At 48.5% G+C, this 22494-nt stretch overlaps 1 protein-coding gene across 1 annotated transcript in view; it reads right to left on the bottom strand.

The window, feature by feature from the left end:
* Positions 1-22494, bottom strand: part of LOC144162546 (pikachurin-like) — a 59542-nt gene that overhangs the window by 12688 nt on the left and 24360 nt on the right. The window contains exons 7-11 of the mRNA XM_077693130.1: positions 16731-16856; positions 11638-11875; positions 8759-8987; positions 7822-8002; positions 3137-3215 (exon numbers count right to left, since the gene is read on the bottom strand). Coding sequence (XP_077549256.1) covers positions 3137-3215; positions 7822-8002; positions 8759-8987; positions 11638-11875; positions 16731-16856 — 853 coding nt within the window. The remainder of the gene's footprint in view (positions 1-3136; positions 3216-7821; positions 8003-8758; positions 8988-11637; positions 11876-16730; positions 16857-22494) is intronic.

Below are 22494 nucleotides of genomic sequence, written 5' to 3'. Positions count from 1 at the left end.
TAAATTTTTTTCCGGTCTTGTCATTTTCGCAAACACTGGTCCGGCGAATGATCAAAGGCGCTACGCAGGAAATTGAGAAAGAAACCCTAACAATCGCCCAGCATGTGATCCACGAAAAAAAAATCATGGAAAAATTCTCGGCTGGCCGTGCAGAGGAGCGGCAGAGCAGATCTCACAATCGCCAAAATACAGGAAATATTTGACCATTTCGCCCACATTAGAAAACGCCTCTACACGGGGAAGAGCAGGAATGACAGAAAAAATGATAAAGCTTGTGCAGAAACTGCTTATGAGTCGGATATCGTACATACTGCAGTACCAGACACTGCTTACAATTACTGAACAAGGCCAAATAAACGCCATTATCAGAACAGCATCGAGGGCAGCCCTTAATCTTCCCGAATTTCAGAATCACCGCAAAAGTATTTAAATTGTCTTATAAAACCTTTGAATAAATCAGAGAGGCCACTCTCCTAACACAAAAGTACCGTCCGGGAAAAACAAAATTGGGATCGGTCATCCCATAAAATGAAGTCACACCTCAAGTAAAAGAGGCTGGAGGCCATGATGTATAAGTCACCGATCCAGCGACTTTCCATAGGAGCCTTCCCCCTACTGAAAACAGTCCAAAACCTAAGCGAGGACCGGTGACAAGCCGGAATCAAATTCCTTTGAAGTTCCAAAACTATGATAAAAACAGCATACGCAGACGCCGGGAGTTTCCAAAGTGCGAAGGCAACAATTGTCGTAAAGCAGTACCGTAGCAACCGCTGTAACTCCATTCCCTTTTTACACACGCGAATCGAATCATCTTTTCAACCCCCCCCCCCTCTATCGGAATTGTCAAATAGATGCTTAAACATCATTACACACGCTCAATCGACCATTAGTATGTTCGCTACAAGCAGGGTACCTAAATTCTTGAGAAAGTGTCTCGAGTCCACAGTTTTAAAAGTTCACATAGCATTACCACACAGACACGGGTCTGGAAGGGACCGACGCAGCCGCTCAAGGTCCACTCCAACTTGCATGCCGTGCTCCCTGTCGACCACGACTACCACACTTCCCTTCCCAAAAAATATAGGAAATGTTTCCGCATCCGACGCCTAGGAACGCCATCCTTCCCAGACGCCAGACTGAGATTTCGTTGCTTAAGAATCGCAAAAATCTGCTCAGGATGCAAACCAACATATATATCCACAAACCAAGATTGGCGAAGATGTATGGTAGAAAATATCCGACATTATCTTAAAGACGGCGAAACACCCACTCTCTTCAGCGAAGCTTGGTCATATCCAAGGATGTGCTCCGGGGTGAACAACTCAAACATCACATATCCAATATATAAGGACACATGACAGGCTGCTCTGGCCAGCTTTTCACCTGAAAATTATCCTCAGATGATTCTGGGGCCCTCGAATTCTGCTTCACCTGACAGGGGCTACCATCTCTTTATCAACTTTTCCCAAACTTTCAATACACATTACTCAACAAATACGTTTCACTCCCCCCCTCCCTCGCTTCCTCCCTCTGTCCTTCTGTCTGTCCTATAAAAAACCGCCAACGTTCAGTCAGGCCACACGATAAACACATTTAAACATTGACACTGTTGCTTTCTCCTTCGAACGGACCAACACCCGGAGCCGACTCTTTCCACGCCACGAAAGCGTAAATGTCCTCCGAGTTTCCTGTGCCGCGGAGATTGAAACCATTGCGGACAGCCTAGCTCTCGTCAATCCAATTAGTACTTGGAAAGCATAAATGATAAATGCAGCAACTTCGTTCCAGAGCGATCCCTCGACGCCGGAGCGACGCTAGCGCGCCATACATCTTAAGACCTAAGCGTAGATGTCTTCCCAACTTTTTGTGTGCAGCATATACCTCAAGTGCATTATAAATGTTTCGTGTAGTCTAAGTACATCTAAAGGCAAGCAACCAGCCTCTGCGATGGTGCCAGCACACGGTTAGTCCTTATGGAAGTGAAGACAGTAACGGAGGCAGTTATTATTGGCCGCATTGAGCTGCTGTCTACATAAGGGTGACAGGCGTTGTAGAACAGGCAGGCTGTAACTCAGCCAGCCGTCAACATATGCTTTGCAGTGTAGCACCATGGATGCGCAGTCGCCAACCCATCGACTTCTGGCCAGGTACGCAATAATTTGTGCCACCGCAGAGATACAAGTATGTAATCACGACTCCAGGCGCCCAAGGTAAGTTTTGATCTATGATGATCGCAAGGTATTTTTGGGTTCGCAAGTAACTATTCCTTGGAAGCTGCCGTATGCCCAGCTCAGGTTATTTCAAGCGTTACTTGAACTATCAATAAGAAAGAATAGTCGAATATGTGCACGGAACAGACAAGGGAGGTGCACTACGTGTGCTTTTAGCTCAACACCCGCCATGTTTGCAAGTAAAACACACGAGGTAACTTACAAGCGTTTTTACCAACCGGTTTAATTTTGCAGCCTTGACCGTTTTTTACCTTCAGTCAAGTTGTTTCAGTCTAACATTACGTAATTCTGTCCTCAAAAATCAAAACAAACAAATGCTAGAATAGACATATACTAAATCAGGACTTCCGTGGTTCAAAACACTTTCGGTTTGCTGCTTAACTTCTGCGACACCTGTGGCTTGTAAAGATATGTCAACAGACAGACGTACGGTGACAGACAAATGAAACACCAGCGCAAGAAATATTAGTATAAAGGCACGAAGGCCGCGATTTTCCTGTAGACAAATTATATATTGTATTACGGTGAACTGAGAATATTTAAAAGCGGTTACAACTTACTTCCAGACATATCCTTATCGACGTCATTATTCGGCTGGAACCAAGCATAATCGTACGCTTCTTCTTCTACTTTCTTTCGCGTTTTGTGTGGCCATGACTGTACGTAGTTACATTAGGTGGCACTTGTCATCAGTAGTAATTTCCCCCACATGCAACAACTACTTAACCGCTCGAAGGTATTTCAAGAAAATTCGAAATGAATCAACATCCTGCACGCAATTAACGCTACGACGGAACTCGTTTTGCAACGCTGGTTACAAAGTTCGGCTAAATACGACGAAAGAGTATTTGTTTCACAAATGGTCAGTCAGTCTTATTCAACAAATAAGACTGAGCATTCCTTACCTTCTCATGATGTCATCCGCAGTGTAATGCAGGTAGCTGGCACCACCCATCATGGGTTCAGCAATGGCCTCCTTCACTTCTGCGAGAACACATGTATGACGATATTAACCAACAAGTATCGTCTCAGCCTTCGCGACGTTCTTTCCTGTCCACTTCGTTGTCTTCTCAATATGTTGTGTGGAAACTCCGCCCAATCTGTAGGGTTTTTTTAACAGCGGAGCAGTTTAAAGGGGCGCGGGGACACAACAGCTTGTTTTATTCGAAAGGTTTCGTGTTTTACAGTGCCCCTAGCCCTTGTCCGGCAGCAAAGTATGCCGTATTCACCGAGACCTTACTCAATTTAGGTTAAAATTTTGATACTCCCGCCAAATTTGCGTTTCCGGGAGGTCAGCAATGAACTCATAAGCGCGCGTATACAAACGAACTTGCACTGCGTGATTCGGCTGCAGCGCTGCTTGCTCTCAGTCTTCCCAGATGGCGCTACCATGCTCATGCACGGTCCGTTGTCTATTGTTGCTTTGTTTTTTTACCGTATTTGCACCTGATTGTTTTCGTTACTGTAGAAGTAATCGTTTCATGAAACATAGAATATCTCCGACAAACAGGGTCACATAAGACAACGTCGCTTACGCCAATCGGCCAGTGTGTGTAAGACAACGCGAAAGCGGTGGACTGCTGTGCAGCTAAAATAAGCATAGTGCGCGCAGCACGCACAACACTACGCATCGTTACGTCTATGTTTACGGGTGCTTTCGCAACTTTCACTGTTTATCCTCCCTTTCTGACTGCTATAAAAAAAATTCACAGCATATCCACGGGGTGAATGATGATGAGTGGGCGAAGCTCCTGAGGGGAAATCATCGGTAAAACCGTGACTCTTCAGTGAAAGTTCGCCCACTACATCTGTGTCCGAAAGTAACGTCTAGAAAGTCTCGCTTAAACCGCGCGTCGGCACCTTGGGGCTGAGCTCGCCTGATGCGTTTTGCAGACGCCTCACGAGCTCTCACTGCATCGGGGTCTGCCTGCCGATACGCGCGCTTTCTCGCCGCTTCCCGTTCTCTGACGTTTTGGAGATCCTCTTCGCGCCGCAGCCGTGCCGCTTCGCGTGACGCTTGGGCCTCTCGTTCTCGAACGCTGGGATCTTGGCGGCGTCGTCGCGCAGCCAGACGACACGCTTCGGCCTCCCGCTCTCGTACGGCAGGATCTTGGCGGCGGCGTCGCGCAGCTTCACGGAGCGCTTCTGCCTCGCGGGCTCGCACATCTGCAGCCTTATCCATCGGGCGACTCCGAGCGCGCGCCAACAGCGAACGGATTTTATTACAACGCTCCCCGCGATCTAGTAAACAATCCAAGAACTAAACTAGAGGTAGCCACGCCATCTAGTAAACAATCCAAGCGCATCTTTTCATCATATACAAGTACCGCCATCTAGTAAACAATCCAAGAACTAAACTAGAGGTGGCTACATACATACGTCGAGGATGGACAGACCCACGCCCTAAGGAGCTTCGCCCCTAAAAGTACAGTCGGCAAAACGCTTGTCTATAACGCTCGAGCGGCGAGCTCCGGACTGCGCGGGAGACACCTAGTGATAACGCCTGGTTTGAGACCGGTAGAATCACGGCCGGACTGCAGGAGCGGCGAACGCGCACTTCCATACGGCCTGCGCACCCAACAAGGAAACGATACAGCAGATTGTTGACAGAGTGAGGGCGCTTCGAACCAACCCTCTACCCTCACAAACCTCTTTTTTCTTAGTCGACGCATCGCCTCTGGCCGAGCGAGCCGACAACGCTTGCCGCACGTGTTTCGGATCAGCCGCGGATTATCACTGGTACCAATGAATGCCTTCACTGCTATATTTCACCAAAAAGAAGACTCGTGGTGCACTTGAGTTGCATGATTAAGAGTTTTAGCTGTATGTTTTTGACAGTGCGCTCGCTGCCAGCGGTCCGCTCAGCCCGACCGGAGCGTGAGCAGCAAAAACGCGTTTAGCTAAGCGAATAAAGCGATAACCGTATCTCCCTCGGCGGGAGATCATTCGCGTTACATGTCGTGCCCTGTGAGCCTGCAAACCAAGGCATCATCCGAAAGGAAAAATAAGAACTGATATTTGTGAAAATGCGAAAATTTGTGAAAATTTGTGAAACTGAAAATGCCGCGTTTATTGCCTGCCTCACCATTTTCATATAATACAGTCGCTGGTAAGATATGAAGGCCTCGCATATTTTTCTTCATGAGCCCCGAATTAAAATGTTTCTTTCAATTTTTTGATTAGGCGCTTCACAGTGATAATGTTAGGCTGTTTGGCCCTACTAGACCGAAAATTCAGAAAGGGGGAAGGAGTCGCCTATTCTAATGGCGCACATGTAAATTTACACGGGCAGGTATCACGTGTAGGGACGGCAGGGCTAGGGCAGTGGCAAATGCGCGCGCGCCGCCGCTCTACCCCGCCCGTGCTGTAAGTCAACCGGCGAGGGTTGGTCCGCAGCGCCACGAACTAGCGCCGGTGAAAGGTGGGAACTATACCCGAAGCGCAGGCCGTATGAAAGTCCGCGCCCGCCGCTCCTTCAGCCCGGCCGTGGTAGAATGTGAGCATGCACGGCCCGTATCAGCGCGATGGCTGTGTCCCTCCTCGCTGTGCCCGTCGCCTTGGCTTCCACACCTTCTTCGACCGTATTAGGCGCTGCATGCCTGCGCTGCCGGGCCGGGAAATAAAAGCGGAGATTACCCGCCTTAGCTCGCGCTGTGCGAGATTTTCGTCGACATTAGCTTTGGCGCACCGCTGTTCATTGCGTCGTCATTCTGCCAATACGCTGTACGAGTACCGCGTTCACTACTATCCGATTTCTGCGCTCGATTTTGCGCGTCACTTCCGACGGGCTAACGCCACAATACTTAATACACTGTGCAAGCGATCACGGACCGATATCTAGTCACTCTAGAACACCGTCAGCTATGCGTTTTCGGCTATTGTTGTTCGTTTTCTCGCATACAGAAAAAAAAACTGCTGTCGAAATTGCGTAGGGCGCAGCAAAAATTGGGCGTTGCACGTAGTTAAACGCGGCCAACGCTGTACTAACAATCGTTAATCTGAAGTAAGTATTGTTTCCCGGCCCGGCAGTGCAGGCAGCGCTTCTCACGGCGAAAAAAGGCACGCAACCCAAGGCGACGGGCAAAGCGACATGGGAAGCAGCAGTCGCGTTGATGCGAGTCGCGCATGCTCACATTCTACCGGTCTCAAACCAGGCGTTATCGCCAGATGTCTCCCGCGCAGTCCGGAGCACGCCGCTCGCGTGTTATAGACAAACCTTTTGCCGACTGTACGCGCTTTAAATTTAAGCGCAAATAGCTCGTTTGGCAAGCTTATAAGACCTGCATAATTTGGTTTGCTTTGGCCGGCCTCCACCAATCGCAGAACTGGCTTTTATGACATCATAGGTTCTGTTACGGGAAATGAGCTAGTGGGTCGCATGGCCGTTCCCTTTTTCCTAATTATATAGCTTACTTGAGCGAAGTGTGCGTTAAAAGTGGTGTCAGTATGATTCTAACGAGACAATCTTTCGATTGAACCAAACTTGTGTTTTGTCTTCATGGCCCCTTTAAGCTTGAGCTTCGTCTAGTGGCGTTAGCAAAAAAAAATACCAAGAGAAAATCTCCTCCGGCACAAGCCGCCCAGCGAGGATGCCGCGCCGATCATCGCAGAACATCGCACAGAGGCGGAGTCACGCCTCGCCTAGCTATGGCGTCACTGCGCCGATGCGGCAAAGTCTTCCGAGGCTAGAACGCGCTAGAAGAGGATTTGCGCTACGCGACTTCGCAGTCGGACAACGACGACGAAAGGGAGGAGGATGACGAGGATTGCTACTGAATGAAGCACTGTACATACTTTAATGGTGTTTGCTCTACATTGCCACTAAAACGACAAAAATCCTCCCCTCTTACACGTTTTTTCACTCGTAGAGCACCACAAAAATGTCAACGGCGTAAAGCACCAGGTCCTTGGAAAAGCCCGCGTCGGCATGCCACAAGTGCGTCGATGCCAAAATAAGTAACTGGACGGTTATCTTGATGCAGGGGCATTGTCACCGACCTCAAAACGGAGTTCAACCGCGAAAAACTGACTAACCGTATCATTGTTTACGCTTCACTGTCACAAGGAAACAGTTGACTGCAGCTGCCACCTTTGGACGTTCCTCCCCTTGCGGTGAAAACTTTCAACGTCGTAACAAAAAAATTTCATCCCGTCTAGTTTTTCAAAATACGTTCAAATAAACACAAAATATATTCTGATACGGTTTTAGAACTTTAAAATGCAAGAATAGTTACGGTACTTGAATCAATGGCCCACTGCTTAACCGGAAGTGCGTCACGATGAAAGAGGCGCAAAAGGGGCGTTTTCAAAAGGGACTGTTACGAGAATACTACCCCTGGATAACCATTGTGTGAGAAGATAAAAGAGAGCGCTGTTCTACTAAAGACAAGGCTGCGAATGCTGTTATCCGTTCTCGTGAAAATTGAAGCTGAAACAGTGCTTGCATCTGCAGCACAGGGACTTGCACACCTAGAACACAACTAGCGCTGCTAGAACTAGTCCTAGAAATAGAACTAGAACACCAAGAACCCAGAACTGCACCTAAAACGCAAGGGATTCTCTTTCTGAAACCAAGTCGCATTGCATTTACCGTTCTGGCAATTGGAGCCGGCGTATCCGAGCTTGCAGTGGCAGGCATACAGGTCCATGCGCGGCTGGCACGCGCCGCCGTTGTAGCAGGGCCCCGTGACGCAAGGGTGCACGCAGTTGGCCACGTTCACGCCGGACAGCGCCTCTTGCATCAACCGCATCGGTCGGTTGTTGATGGTCAGCTGGTCAGATATTGTAGTACATGAAAACTCAATTCAATGAAGAAGAAGCTACTGAATGCAGGCAACCATATCCGCCCGGCTAAAAGGCTACTTCCTAGGGCTCTGCAGTGCTATTTATTAACCGGGTCTAAAATACGCTGAGAGTGTGAAGACATCGATAAGAATGAAATACATCTTGCCTTATTAGCATTCCAGCACGCGAATAAGGACGAAATACTCAGGCGTATCAGAAAAACACTGACCAAAGCGTCCTTTCTGATGGATGAAAGACTAAAGTTGCGAGAATGCATGAAGACGTCCCTGACAATAAGTTCCTAATACGATGCTGCCATAATCTTAAAAACTCATTAGGTGAAAACGAAATCGCTAAACTTGAATCAGCAGTTTTCAAGTGAGTTGATAGAAGATGAAAAAGCGCGAAATATGCATCCCAATATAATGCAGTTTATGGAAGCCACCTGGTTTTTTTTGCTGATGTACACGCTCATCAAGTGTTAAATATACCGCAGTTCGCAATATATTCAACTAGTTGTATTGCTGTTTTTGTAATGCGTATTTGTAATGGGGCTATTGTGAAGGTACCCTGTCAGGTTCCCAAGGTCTCAAACGTGCTTCATTGCTGTTTTTTGTTGACAACCGCATGCGTAATTGTAACTTTGCTATTGTAAAGGTACCCCATCAAAGTTCCAAGGCCTCAATCCAGGCGCGCCCTCACTACAAAGACCTACGAAGACGGTACTAAGTGACGCTACTCACCCTCTGTACGCATCCCACGAACGACTGCGTGACGTCAGCGCCCAGAGCGGTCTCTTTGGGATCAGGCACTCCGCCGAGGTAAAGGTTGAGTGGGAGGGAGAGCTGAGTGAACGCCCCTGGCGAGTGGGCCTCAACCGTTGGTTGATTATCCACAACCAGGATGCCCAGGCGACCCGTGCGGGACGCCTTCACGAGGTGCCATTCACCCAAGGCCACTGGGTATGGGCTTCTGCAGTGTCACAAAGCCAAACAAGCTGTTGTTAGCAGGGACCATTGCTGAAGTTGTCTCGAAAGTGCAGTACGGTTTGTGATGGGGCGAGTGTTTCAAATTGCTCTAACAAATCTTTGCTACAGTGATAGTTCGCTCGTCGCGTCTTAGAAAGTACCAGCACAGATAGGTGAGGAAAAGGACAAAGCGCCCGCTGGCAAGCTTTAGTGCGTTGTCACAGCGCTCTATTGCACTGCTACTGAATGCATGTCCGTAAATTACATTATTTTGCATTACATTGAATTATACCGTGATATATTATATTATGTTATATTCACAATAATATAATAATAATAGTACCTTTACTTCAGAATGTGGGTAAAAGCGGCCGGAAGAAGCGGCATGACAGAAGGCCACAGCCCCCTCTACATGGCCATCGAAAGAGCAGCGCACGTCAGAATAAAGAAATTATAAAAACCATTCAGAAAATAGACTACACACAGTATTCACGTCATACTAGAAATAATAAACGTGAAATAACACTTAGCACAATACACGTATACATTAGAAAAAACATGTATGAACAATGCCAATAATGCATGACACTCCTTTCGCGTTAAAAAATGATAAAAATGCACAGCTTTTGCGATAAGCAATCACAATCCGTACAGCCACGAAAATCGCGTAAACAATAAGAGAAATAAATATCAACAGTCAATACGCACAATTCATTTCGTTACGGGTGCAAGATTTAGGACTCTTTAAGTTCTCGGAAACTAATAGAAAGTAAATCCATACTGGATGCATCATAATAATTTAGTAGAATATTATTTATAATTATTTTAATCTATTATAACCTATTATAACATAAAATATATCCGCATTGCTACAGCAGAATTCGTGTCCACATCGGTGCAGAACCAAAGTTCATCCAGCCAATATCGTCGACTGGATCACTTTGAACCTTCCCAACATTCCCTTGAACCTCTGAAAATACCGTTCTGTTCGAGGCCCATGGCATAGAAGCAGAGTCCCTGGTTCTAAAGCGAACACCCTGCGCTATTTCAAGTATGCTGGTTTTTAGAATTTTTACTCGCCAAGAATGTTCATTTGAATCCATCGTACGCATTTTTTAGAATGAAGCCCTGGGGAAACATTCCGTATGTACGGAAATATTGGAATGCCGAATTTATACGGGGTATTACTTGCCCAGGCGTAATGAATGCATACATTTTTCCAAAAACAAAATAATCAAATGATTTGTCAGGCTGGAAATGCTTAACAAAATTTTCGTATTTCTCTCTAACTTAAAGCGCCAAATACGGCGTCGTACGTTTTCCGTATATTGTTCGTGTACTTTGCATATATGCAATTCATACGGACCGTGATTTGGCATTTCTGGTGGTCGTGCAGACATAAAACCGGGGTCAAATATTTTGTACGTAATGCCGTACTCTATTATCATGTGTACCTGGCACATATCCCTGTTTTGATATCGGCGATGTATCAGATAAAGCAAAAGATTTGTGTTCCATAATTCCGCATATACGGAACGTTTGCAGGAGCGGGATGGTTTCCTGTCTTTTGATGTAGTTTAGGTTTTCGCTCGGCCAACCATCATGAGTAATTAACGTCCTGAACCGCGTAAGGGCGCCCATTATGTAACAATAGCAAAATGCAATTTCGTATTGCTACCACATTATGGTTCACTGGAGAAGTAGGGCTTATGTTTTTACTTATTGCGCAACACACCAAGAATTACTGAAGAAGCCTGCATAGTAAGCTCCAGTGTGAAGAGAATCTTGTGATTGGGAGAAGGCGCACAAAATCAGGGAACTATTGCACGTGCGAGTAATTTCCGATACAGAGTTTACATTAAACATCTGTTCATGGCTGTGTAAAGCCAGTTTATATGACCGCAAGCACGAGTACATTAAAAGCAGAGCACCGAAATCCCAATCATCATTGAACGGGGTAAAACTGAAGTTGTTACAAATACACTACCCGTTCTATTGTTGCCCACCGTTACGTCATTCACGTAGTGGGAAGGACGAACACGCAAAGTGGAAAGGGCGAAAGAAGTGTCACAAGATAAGGTTACAGATTATCGGCACTCTTTTCTCCTATTGTTCCGTGCCGCCGTCATGGTCATTGGTCAGTTCCAATCAGGTGACATTTGTGTGAATTGCGACCATTCATGGCCGCAGCCTGTTTATTGTTTAAGCGTTTACGTCAGTCTATACTGGTAAGTTTAGCTTCTCCTCCCTGCTCTGTCACGCGTTCCCAACGCGACTAAAACAACGCGTGTAGCAGCATTTCAGCAGCAGAAGTGCTTCCGGGGATGCCGTCTTGCTGCATCTCCGGCAGTGTTATTAACAAAGGACCCGGTGGCAGTTAGTGGCGAAGCGGTAGAAGCGGCAACCTCGCCACACTGATAAACCCCAAAATGGTCGCCATTGCTGATGCGTGCCTCAGTGACGATACTCTGATACCTTCTCTAGTCACACTAGGCGAATATATAAAGACGACATGCATAAACGCAAATATGACATTTAACTAATCCCTCGCTCCCTTCAATATACATTGCGCACTTTCTGCAGGAACGCTGCTACTACCACTTCAGACTGAAGCTGACACAGAACGTGCCATTCGCAGCCGCCCCGCCACTTGCCTGAGCACGGCCGTGCCAGTTGAGAGGTCGAAACGGAACTCAACGTGCCCGTCCGTCATCTGCAGGGACACGAAGTCGCCCGTGCCGTCCATCTTGGCGCCGTTGTAGAAGAATACGCCTTGCGGCGACAGGGGCTTGAAAACCACCTGCACGTCCAGGTACGACAGGTGGTCGTTGGCCAGACCCGGAAAGCGCAGGTACGACGACCCGTTGAACGATGGCACCACGATCTCCACAGCTGCAAGACAATAGACAATAGAAGCCAGTAATTACAAGTGATATTTATTCGTTAATAAGGAATTAGCATTTCTCCCCTTTCATTTTACTGCTACGAGTTAAAAGTAAACGTTGTTGGCACGATCTTGAGGGATTCAAAAAATAAAGAAACGTATATTCAGCATAGGTTTCACAAAGGAACTTACAGTTGGACCTAGTTTCCGCAACGTAAGTGCCGGAAACCGCAATCGAAGGAAACCCACCAAAGAAGCTCTTACGTATGAATAATAAAAATATTAATAATAACACATTTTTTGGTCAGGGCGATGCATGTAACGGTATGGTGCGGGAAACATATTATCTCACCATAGCTTGCACTACGAAACTTACAATTAGACCCAGTTTTCACAATGTAGCTCCCGGGAAAATGTAATCACCAGGAACATAAGTACCAGTGCATTATTACTGCGAGTGAGAGAGAGAGAATAAAATATTTTTATTTATCCAGCAGAGGCTGATGTGTGGGCCTCGCCCCGTGGAAGGCGTCCCTAGTCCGGGATGCCTTGACTTCGGTTGGCCGTCCGTGCTCAGGTCACCAGCTTAAGCTGAATATCCAGGTCCGGGCTGGCCAGGGAAGCCCTACACTGCTCGAAGGTGGAGTTGGAAAGTGGGGACAAGTCTTAAGTTCGTTGGTACTCCCATGTGATATGGTAGAGGGAGCCAGGCTGGGGACAGTTAGCGCAGAGGGAAGGTTCTTGGGTGGGGAAGATGAGGTGGAGGCGGGTGGGATGTGGGTAGGTATTTGTCTGGAGGCGCCACCAAGTTGTAGCTTCCTTTCCGGAGAGGCGCCAGTGTGATGGTGGGAGGCTGAAGCGAGTTTGCTTGTAATGGGAGATAATCTCTGTGTAGCCGCTAAGTGGGTGGGGTATATCTTGAGGGGGTAGACACTGGCCACCGTCGGCAATGGCTCGGTGTATCAAATCGCCAGCCGCGGCATGAGCTGCTTCATTGCCGGGGATGGCGGCGTGTCCAGGAGCCCAGACGATGCAGATATCATGGTTGTCGAGCAGTTCTGGAGGATGAGTAGGGCTGATAATAAAATGCGGCCAATCTGGTAGTTTCGGCAGGCTGTCTGTGAATCGGTGAGGGTAGTAACTGGTTCAGGGCAGGAAGTGGCGGCCAGGGCAATGGCTATTTCTTCAGAGACATCGATTGAGGTTGCTGTAGTAGTAGTGGCATTGATGCGTTGGCCAGTATCTGTAACTACACAGGCTACGTGGCCGGCGCGCGAAGGGGGGGGGTGTATAGGGTAGGGTGTAGGGTAGGGTGTACAGGGCGCTGGGGTCGTTCTCGTATTTATTTATTTATTTATTCAGGTTACCCCTAAAGGCCCTCTAGAACAGGGTATTACATAGGGGGGGGGGGCAATACCACATGGTGTGTAAACTACAACAAAAAAAGGAAAAACAGAAAAAAAGCAGTACAACAAGATACAATGCAACGTAACAACTGCAACAAAACGCAAACCATGAATACGGGCAGCAATTGCATGGCGTTATACAATAGTTAAAAAAAGAGCACCCAGTAAGGGCTCGATCCCGAGAAGCCCGGTGGCCAATGTGGTAGTTGGTGTGCATATTTCGAGGGATTAGGGCCACTCGGATGCAATCTCGCAGGGCTAGAGGGGTGCGTTTTTGTTGTTCCCTCGGGGGTATCGGGCGGTGTCGTAATGCTTTAAGGACTTGTCGACCTATGGAAGTCAATTGCAGGCGCCGTAATTGAGCTGAATGATGGACTTCTTGCAGCACTTCCCACGTGTTGTGGACTCCCAAAACAAGTAGTTTTTGTGTCGCAGTGGCAGTGGGGAGGCCAAGCGCAATTTTGTACGCTTGCCGGATCATGATGTTGAGTCGAGCCTTTTCTGTTGTTTTGAGAGCGAGGTATGTGGTTCCGTAGGAATTGCGGCTAATATGCAAAGCTTGCACTATCTGTAGGGTATCGTGGTCTTTAAGGCCTCGACGGCGGTGGGAGATGCGTTGCAGAAGGTGCATCCGTTGTGACAGGCTTTTATGTAGACGGGAAATTGCGTGCAGTTCAGAGGTTTTTTGGGGTATTATGAGACCCAACACCCGCAGTGGCGGGACATTGGGGACTGGCTGCCGTGCAATGGCCAGTTGAGGTTCATGTATACCTCGAGCAGATTTGTGAGAAGGCTGGGAGTGGAGCGTCAGCAAGGCTGATTTTTCGGGTGCGCACTGGAGGCCTCGTGTCTGGAGGTAGTGAAAGGTAGCTGTAATCGCTTGCTGCAAGGCGTCTTGCTGCTCTCTAATGGAGCTAGTAGGCGCCCAGACGGTAAGGCCATCCGCATATGGTGCGTGCTTAATGTGTGGAATTGACTGCAGTTTTGGTGGCAGGTCCTTCATGACGATGTTGAATAACAGTAGCGAGATGACCGAACCTTGCGTAGTACCTTTCGCTTGCATCGTGAAAGCGGACGATCGAAGATATCCAATAGCAATTGTCGGAGTACGTTCCGTTAAGAAGGCCTTGGCGTAGTCATACATGCGCTGGCTAAATCCGAGAGATGCGAGTCCTGCAAGTATTGCCGAGTGGGAAACGTAATCGAATGCACCCTTGATGTCTAGAGTGAGTATGCAGCGCTTGCAGGATGACGTGTTGCGATCAATAATGTTCGGCTTAAGTTGGATTAAAATATCTTGCCTGGGCATATGAGGTCGAAAGCCAAACACCGTCATTGGGAACAGATCATTATCCTCGATGTGTGCTACCAAGCGGTTATGCACTAAATGTTCGTACAGTTTCCCAGCACACGATGTCAGTGAAATGGGGTGAAGGTTTCCTGGACTCAATGGTTTCTTAGGCTTTGGGAGAAGAGTAATATTCGCGTGCCGCCAGAGTTGTGTAGAGTACCCGCATTTCATTGTTTGTTGATGTACTATAATAAAGCTTCAAGGGCGGCTCTATCGAGATTGCGTAAGTATTTGTTCTGGATGCGGTCTTTACCCGGTGTGGTATTGCGGGTGAGGTTGCGCACGACTGCCTCAATTTCAGGAAGGAGGAAGGGCGCATCGACGTCAGCGTTAGGGGGGGGGGGGGGCTGTTTAAGGAGCATGGGGCAGGGGCGAGTCCCCGTCTGGTCGTGCCCGTGGTTTATTTAGCTCCTCTAGAAGATCTTGTTCCATGCCGGGATAGTTTTGTATGAGGCGGCGCAGGTGGTGCGTCACTACTGTTTATGTTTCGTTGTTGCCCATTCGACTACTGCGAACATAACTCAGTGTGATGCAGCAAGAGAAGGGTCTCCTAAACGGGTTGCTGCAATATCGCTTGTAAATAATTGGCCACGTATCTGCACCTTTCGTTGCAAATGTGGACCAACGACAAGAGTCTTTGTCGACATCTGCCAAGCAAGTGTCTCCCTTTGCTTTCCCGCTCACATCTCATGCTGTTGCTCCTCTGTCGCGCTCCCCCCGAGGTAAGGACACAAAAGGCTTGCTCAAATCAATTTAAATTTACCGCATTTTACTGCTACAGGCCGCGTTCCTCGACGCCAGCGCTGTACTACGGCGGAGACGCGCGTGGATTGAGTCGCTTTACTACAACGTTTATAGAACCACGTTCCCCTTCTCCACGTGCGTTCCAAGGGGAACATGGAACCTATATAGTGGAACGTTTCGTTGCTGTTCCCGGTTGATTTCTTAAATTCCGCTATGAGTTATAGCAGCGCTAGCAACAGCAGGCGACGATTTTCTGAAATTCATGTAGTATTTCATTTCCTATGGCAAAAACCAAAAACTACGAATTTTTTAATAAAGGAACACTGCAAATATCACTTATGTATTCATTTCTCGCCTCATATTTGCGTAATGTCTTGTTCTCGTTCAAGAATGTGTTGACAAGTGTAAGAATTGACATCGGACTCGACGTTTAGATTTGGCTGTGAGTGTGTAAGTCTATTGCGCACATTTTGTTTCACTTTGGTCGGGTGGCTGAATCAAGGTCAGACAGTCATAAAGACAAACAGAAATACAGTCAGACTAAAATTTCTGTGTTTAAGTAGTACAACATAGACTATCGTCTTTATAAACTAAACTGAAAAGGGAAATTGATGAAAGGCGTGAAGCGATATGTAACTGAATCCTGCCAATTAATGTTTTTTTTTCTTATACCGCACTCCAAGATACCAAAAAAGTAGTAGCTTTAACATCTCTGTGCCATACAGACGGTTCTCTGTGTGCGAAAGCTTCTGTCTTGATTGGCAGAGAACCTTCGGAGGCGGAATAAAATATAGAAGTTGCTCAGTCGTTATAGACTGACTCTACAACTTCTTAGAAACATAAATTTTCCTTAATAATAGAGTTCCACGTTTGACGGGCACGAATAAGTTTCCTGTACTTCTTTGATTTTGTATTGGTAGCCAAATAACAAATCTGCGACAACTGGTCAAGTACGGTATGAGAAGAAACATCACTCTAAATGTTTTCTATAGTGATTTTTATTACAAGTTATATCCCTATTACCTATTCCGAGAATTCGCGAATACAACGCATGCGGATATTCTTAACGAAAACATGAAGGCCACCTTAGTATCGAGCATTTTGCAGCTTCCTTAGTGTTTATGCGTCGTAGATGAGATGTTTTTAATGAAAGAAAATTCATCCTGACGTCGAGCATTACGTACTGGGTGCGAAGTGAACAACGAGTAGACATTACGTCATCTCTGCAAAGTTGGTCGCACATATTCGAGACACGGTGTATTAATACGTATGGCGGATTGAAAGCTGAAAGTTGGGCTGAACACACCTCAGCACCTTCGAGTCAGCGATGCAATGGGGAAGGCATCACAGCTATCGACTCACGTATCTCGCAAGCGGCACCCGCGAAGCCCAGGGCACAAAGGCACACTCCCAGCTCGGCGCCGTTAGCGATGCACTGGCCTCCGTTCTGGCAGGTGACGCCACTGCAGCCATCACCGCCGCACTCCTCTGCGAAATCCAAAGAATAACGACAGCAAAGTTAGTCCAATCATCATCAGCAGCAGCAACATCATCATCATAGTAACTCTTAGCACCACCGCCATCTTCGTCATTGCCATGGTCATTACTATTACCGCGAAAAACAAAATAATCACATGATTTGTCAGCACAGAAACACTTTACACAATTTTTGAGTTTTCTGCCCGCTGCGGTGGCTCAGTGGCTAAGGCGTTGCGCTGCTGAGCACGAGGACGCCTGTTCGATTCTCGGCAGTGGCCGCCGCTTTTATAATGGAGGCGAAAAGCAAAAACTCCCGTGTGTACGAGATTTCTGAGCACGTTAAAGATCCCCAGGTGGTCAAAATTAATCCGAAGCCTTCCACTAGGGCGCGCCTCATCGCCTGCGTTTCGTATCACAGACCGTTTTGGTTAAATCGACAACGTTCTCGATCAGCTCCGCCTGTGTAGATGGTATCTGCTGAAACTTTAGCGGACGATCTCTTCGCTTGACAACACCAGAAGCCGCCAAGACAGTGCCCGCTTTGTTAGCGCATGTGCACTGCACCTGAATCTCGCAGAAAAAAAGACACCGCCATTCGTCGTCTGTCCAGTTCCAACCGGATTCTCGGCCGTGGCGTCAACAGGTATAATAATATTGCTCTCCTTTGGCTCGACAACTTCGCGTAGCCAGAGAACAAAACCGCGGCTACGAACGAAAGCGACACGGCGCGCAAGAGGCCAGAGCTGCAGTCGCCTGTGACAACGAATGTCGACGCAAGTGCCTGCTAAAGCGTAGTTGAGTACAAAAACCAAATAATGCTTTTGAAGGAAATCGTGCACCCCACTAACGACGACGATGGTTCAACGCGAAGCTCTCTTATGACCGGTTCTTTGGTTCTAGTCTGAAGTTACCGCTTCGACTATGTTGAAATGGACCAATCGGATAAACGCCGGGATCATAACGCGAGGGATACAGGTTCTATTACGGCCACGGGAAGCGTTTATTTCTCTCTCCCTTCGCCCAGTATCATTCATCATCATCATCACAGAAAGTTGGCTTTCCTGCAGGGCGTTTTCGCGTTACAGTCGACATCAGTGACCCCACTGAAGCTCCACTTTAAAATGTTTAGCGCGGACGCCGATATAATTACGATGGTGCCGTAGTAGCTAGGGCACGCGAGGCCGTCTCTCGAGCCGTGCACGGCTCGCACTGCCCAGTCGGCACAAGCGCTGGCGAATCGCCAGCGCCCTTCGAAGAAACCCTCGAACGCCTCGGTTCCACCAAGACCGGCAGGGCCATCCTCCAGAGGTTGGGCCTCAACCCACCTCAAGTTGACCAACATCAAGATAGGATCGTTCCCATAGAGGACGACATCATTCGCAAGATCAAGGTGCTCCCCTTGCCGCGGAACGTCCACCCGGACAGGAACGCGGAGAGGAGAGCGGCGCGAGCCCGAGCGCTTGCCGAGGCACACAACAGTGACGAGGGGGCAGTATACGTGGATGCAGCCAAGCACCGCGACCGCCCCAAGACATATGTGGTGGTGGTCGTACGAGCCACCACCGGGGAACTAATGAACGCCTGCAGCATCAAGGCCCGAACGGCCGCGCAGGCAGAGGAGGCTGCCATAGCCCTAGCGCTAGCGAGCAGCCCCACAATCACCACGGTGCTCAGCGACTCGAGGACCGCAGTAGCAAGCTACGCCAGGAACGCCGTGTGCGGGACTGCAGCGAGCCTGCTCCCCGAGCGCAAGGAGACTACAACGCACATCCGCTGGTTCCCCGCACACGTGGGGGGCATTGCGGGTGGCACCGTCAACCGCAACGAGGAGGCGGACGCCATCGCACGCGAGCTCGCGCACCGTGCGGTGCCCCCCTGCCCATCGTCTGCGGCGGAGATCATGGAGCCCCTGACCAACTACGGGGACATCCTTCACTGGCATCGTGCGGGAAGACGCGCCCTGCCCCCCCCCTCACCCGAGGCTCAAGAGGGGCGAAGCCGTCCTCCTCCGTCAACTACAGACTGGATCCGTGCTGACTCCAGCGCTCGCGCGCCACGTGTGCCCTGGAACTTACGAAAGTGCAGTGTGCAGTGTGTGCGCGTTGGTGACTGCAGACCTGGCCCACATCATGTGGGGATGTGAAAGACACAGTGTAGTGGGGAGCCCAAAAGAGCTACCACCGACATTATAGAACTCGTGAGCTCGCCCGAATACGAGCGGCAACTGCTGGCAGTCCAGCGGCTCGAGGCTGCTCTGGCCCGGCAAAGGCGAAAAGGAGACCCTCCTTCGGGAGGGGACTCGCCGAGTAGCCCGAACCGGTGCCCAGGCATAGCTTCGGGGTCTGCTTAGAGCATAGACAGGGGGTGGCGAAGCCCTGCGTGGCCTGACCCGCCTCCCCGCCGGAAATTTTCAATAAATGTCATTTTCTCTCTCTCTCTTCGAAGAAACCACTTCAGTTTGCCTTCCTTACGGCAGAATTGTAGGCAACCGTATTGGTGTTGCATTGAACGGATTACAGACGTTGAAGGGGCGATCGGCTGTCACTAGCGTAAGCGCGCGACCGGAGCCCATCCCAACGCAGCCGCGGGCGTATGAATGCCGATCGCCCCTACACTTGCACACGTATGAGGTTCTGAAGTGTTTGCTGCTCTACCTTGTCGTGCGACTATTTCAACCGCGTCTGGCGATAGGTAGATCGTAGAGTGTGCATGGAACGGTATTTGATGACGAGGTATTACTTTGAGTCTGGTGGGGCACAGTTTGAAACATCAAACAGCTCTTGCTGGTGCTATGTGTTGTGCTCCCTCGGGTGCCAGCGCGGTCAAGTACCGCCATCTCGTGAAGCCAGACGCAGCGCAGTGACACGTGGCGTCGCGTTAACAATACAAATGCGTGCCGGCGTACACGCACGGCTGCGCGCATGCGTACTACAGCAGTGAATACCACCCATAACGTTGCCTGTCACGTCATCCGCTTCGCGACGGGAGCAGCAGAGACGCCTAGACATATCCACCGCCACACCACGGATCAGCGGAGAAACAAGGCGTCCAATCTCTTAAACATGGAGGCGTAGTACTGCGCCTTGCGAAGCTTTGAAGAACCCTGTAAATCTTTCCTTAAAGGAGTAATGACACGAAATTTCAAAGCACAGATAACTGTAAAAGGCTTCCTTTTTATATGGAGGTACCCCTTCGACATTTTAAATCGTACGGTTCAGTATAACACATTTTAAATGAATTTTAATCCTTTCGCACACGAGAAAGCTCATCCGCACCATCGAGCAAGCTGATGACGTTTCGACCAAAACGGCCGATGTCAGGGCTCCCGTGACGTATCGAGACGGCCGTAGTGCTGTTCGCGTGCGCTGTCCGCCTTGTGCAACACGTCACAGTTACTGGGATTGACGTCACGTCTGACTACGGCCAGTCGGGCCGTTCTGGTGCGCGCGCGCACGCGCGCCCAGACCGGCATCGGATGTGGTGCGACGAGAATATTGAAGTCAGATGCGGCTTCCCGTCAGGGCGGCTTCCTCGGTATTCGCGTCACCGAAACCGAAACTGACATGAATAAACGGAACTGTAAGTAATTATTTATGCTGCGTTCGACAATCTACTGTGTCATTGTAGGATTAACGGGGTCGTAGGCGCGAAAAAAACGTAACAGAAAATTTCGTGTCAGTATTACCTCAAACTTTCCGTGAAGTGGCGCTGTCCGGCGAAAGTGTGTGACTTTAGGCTGTACTCAGGCCGGCAGCGCGCGAAAAGGCTTGAGATATGGGAAGGTCTTGAGAAAGCAACATGAAAGTGGCTGTTAAGTAACAGCTGACACGATAGGCAATGCTATACGAGCGGTGTCGTTTCGATCTCATTCGATGTTTTTAGAAGCGAGAGCACTCGAGAGAATTGCCTGGAAAGCAAGCGCCGCATTCTACTCGCCGACGATTGTCTCTGCGGGTCGCTTTTCTGTCTGCTTCTTCGACATTTGTGTTTTGAAGCAAAGCTTTCTGCCTCTACCAGCCAACGGTTCTTTCATGGCGTGAGGGACAAGGAACTCCAAACGCGGCTGTGGAGGCGAAGGGCGGTTTCCCCTCACGGAGCGCAGTGTAATTGGCTCGGCGAATTTTAAATTAAATTAAGGCTTGATTAAATTGTTCGACAGCAACTCCTGGGCATCTAGGACAGGACAGGACAGAACCAAGTAGTAGTACGACAACGATACGTTAAAAATTGGTTTGCAGGGTGGGAAAACAAAATATGGAGACCACATACAGACATCTGGCCGCTAGACAAACACTACCGTTTGCGCACTGCTTGCCACGAATGGGACTTCGTTTTCTAAATTGCTGAATACCGATTCGGTTGTGTTTTAGCAGGAATCACAAAAGGGGAAAGGAGCAACTGGTTCTGATAAATAGCGATAAGAGTTTCCTCAGCTTTCTCGCAATTCTCAAACTTACGAAACTAGTTTAAATCGGTATAAATGGGAATAACTAAGCTCACATGCCGCATCGTTTGGGTGTCTGCGCTTGTGTCAACCGGTGGTGTAGCCGCGAGCTAGCACATCAGGATGGCTAGGCTAAGCTGTCTCACCCTTCGAATGGCGTTCCTCGCCGTTTTGTTTCTGCCGACGCACGTCCGGGCTACAGCAGCGGCGTCCGCCGCTCTAGCCCGGCCGTGGCCGACGCTTCTGCGTTCGGGACGCAGCCCGTGCGAATTCTAGGTAACGGCAGGCAGAATATCTAGTTTAACTCTTCCTAGAGCCACGTGTATAAATTCAAGTGACGCGGAATGGGCAATTATTGTGGGTGTCGTTTACACCTTTGCTTTCCAACCACCTTCACAGCGTGAATTGGAGCCAATTTTGTTTCTTCTATTGTACTGCGGAGCACAATTTCGAACAAGTAAACTTTACATCTACGAAAACCTCGCTTCGTCCTTCACTCCGCGACACTAGTCATTTATTCTCATTTTTATTATTATCAGCCTTACTCTGACAGCGTGAACTGCCATGCTCTAAGTTTTCAAATTTAAGAACGTATACGTGGTAGTAATTGTTGCTGCAGCTGAAGGAGCAGCAAAAGCAGTCAATTCGTAGAGGCACGTCCAACTCTGCAGGAAATGGAATCCCTTGACTGTTCAACAAATCCTTATTGCTGCGCAAAGTGTCATTGCACTGTTAGCTTTTCGTTGAATGCGCCGTATATTGGGCAATTGCAGAGGCAGAAAAATATAAGCCACCACGCTTAGCTTTGTGGAAATGCAAGATTGTATGAACAATTACAATCCCTTATAGATCTGTACAAAGGTATCTTCATAAATGAGCGCCCTAAGCAGTTGTGTTAAATTGGAGGTATTGGTTTATTTAGGAGAGGATCCACCAATATCCGGCCCGAAGTGAGTCGCAGCCTAGAGGTAGCAGCAGTAATAGTTAATGTAGTACTGGTAAAGGTGTAGTAGTGTAGTAGTGGTAAAGTACCTAATGTAGTAGTGGTACAAAGTGGTAATATAATTAGAAGTGGTGGTTGGAGTGATAGTTTACAGCGAATGACGGGGTGGTTGAGGTAGGAGAAATGCTTCTGGAGTAGTCCTAAAGTTTGCAGCTTATATTATTCACAGTTACTGGCCTTGTCAGAAACCCACCGTGAAA

Source organism: Haemaphysalis longicornis, unplaced genomic scaffold, assembly GCF_048455015.1.
Source record: "Haemaphysalis longicornis isolate Haplotype H1 unplaced genomic scaffold, Haemaphysalis longicornis Haplotype H1 scaffold_12, whole genome shotgun sequence".
Taxonomy (NCBI): domain Eukaryota; kingdom Metazoa; phylum Arthropoda; class Arachnida; order Ixodida; family Ixodidae; genus Haemaphysalis; species Haemaphysalis longicornis.
This window is presented reverse-complemented; position numbering and strand designations above follow the sequence as displayed.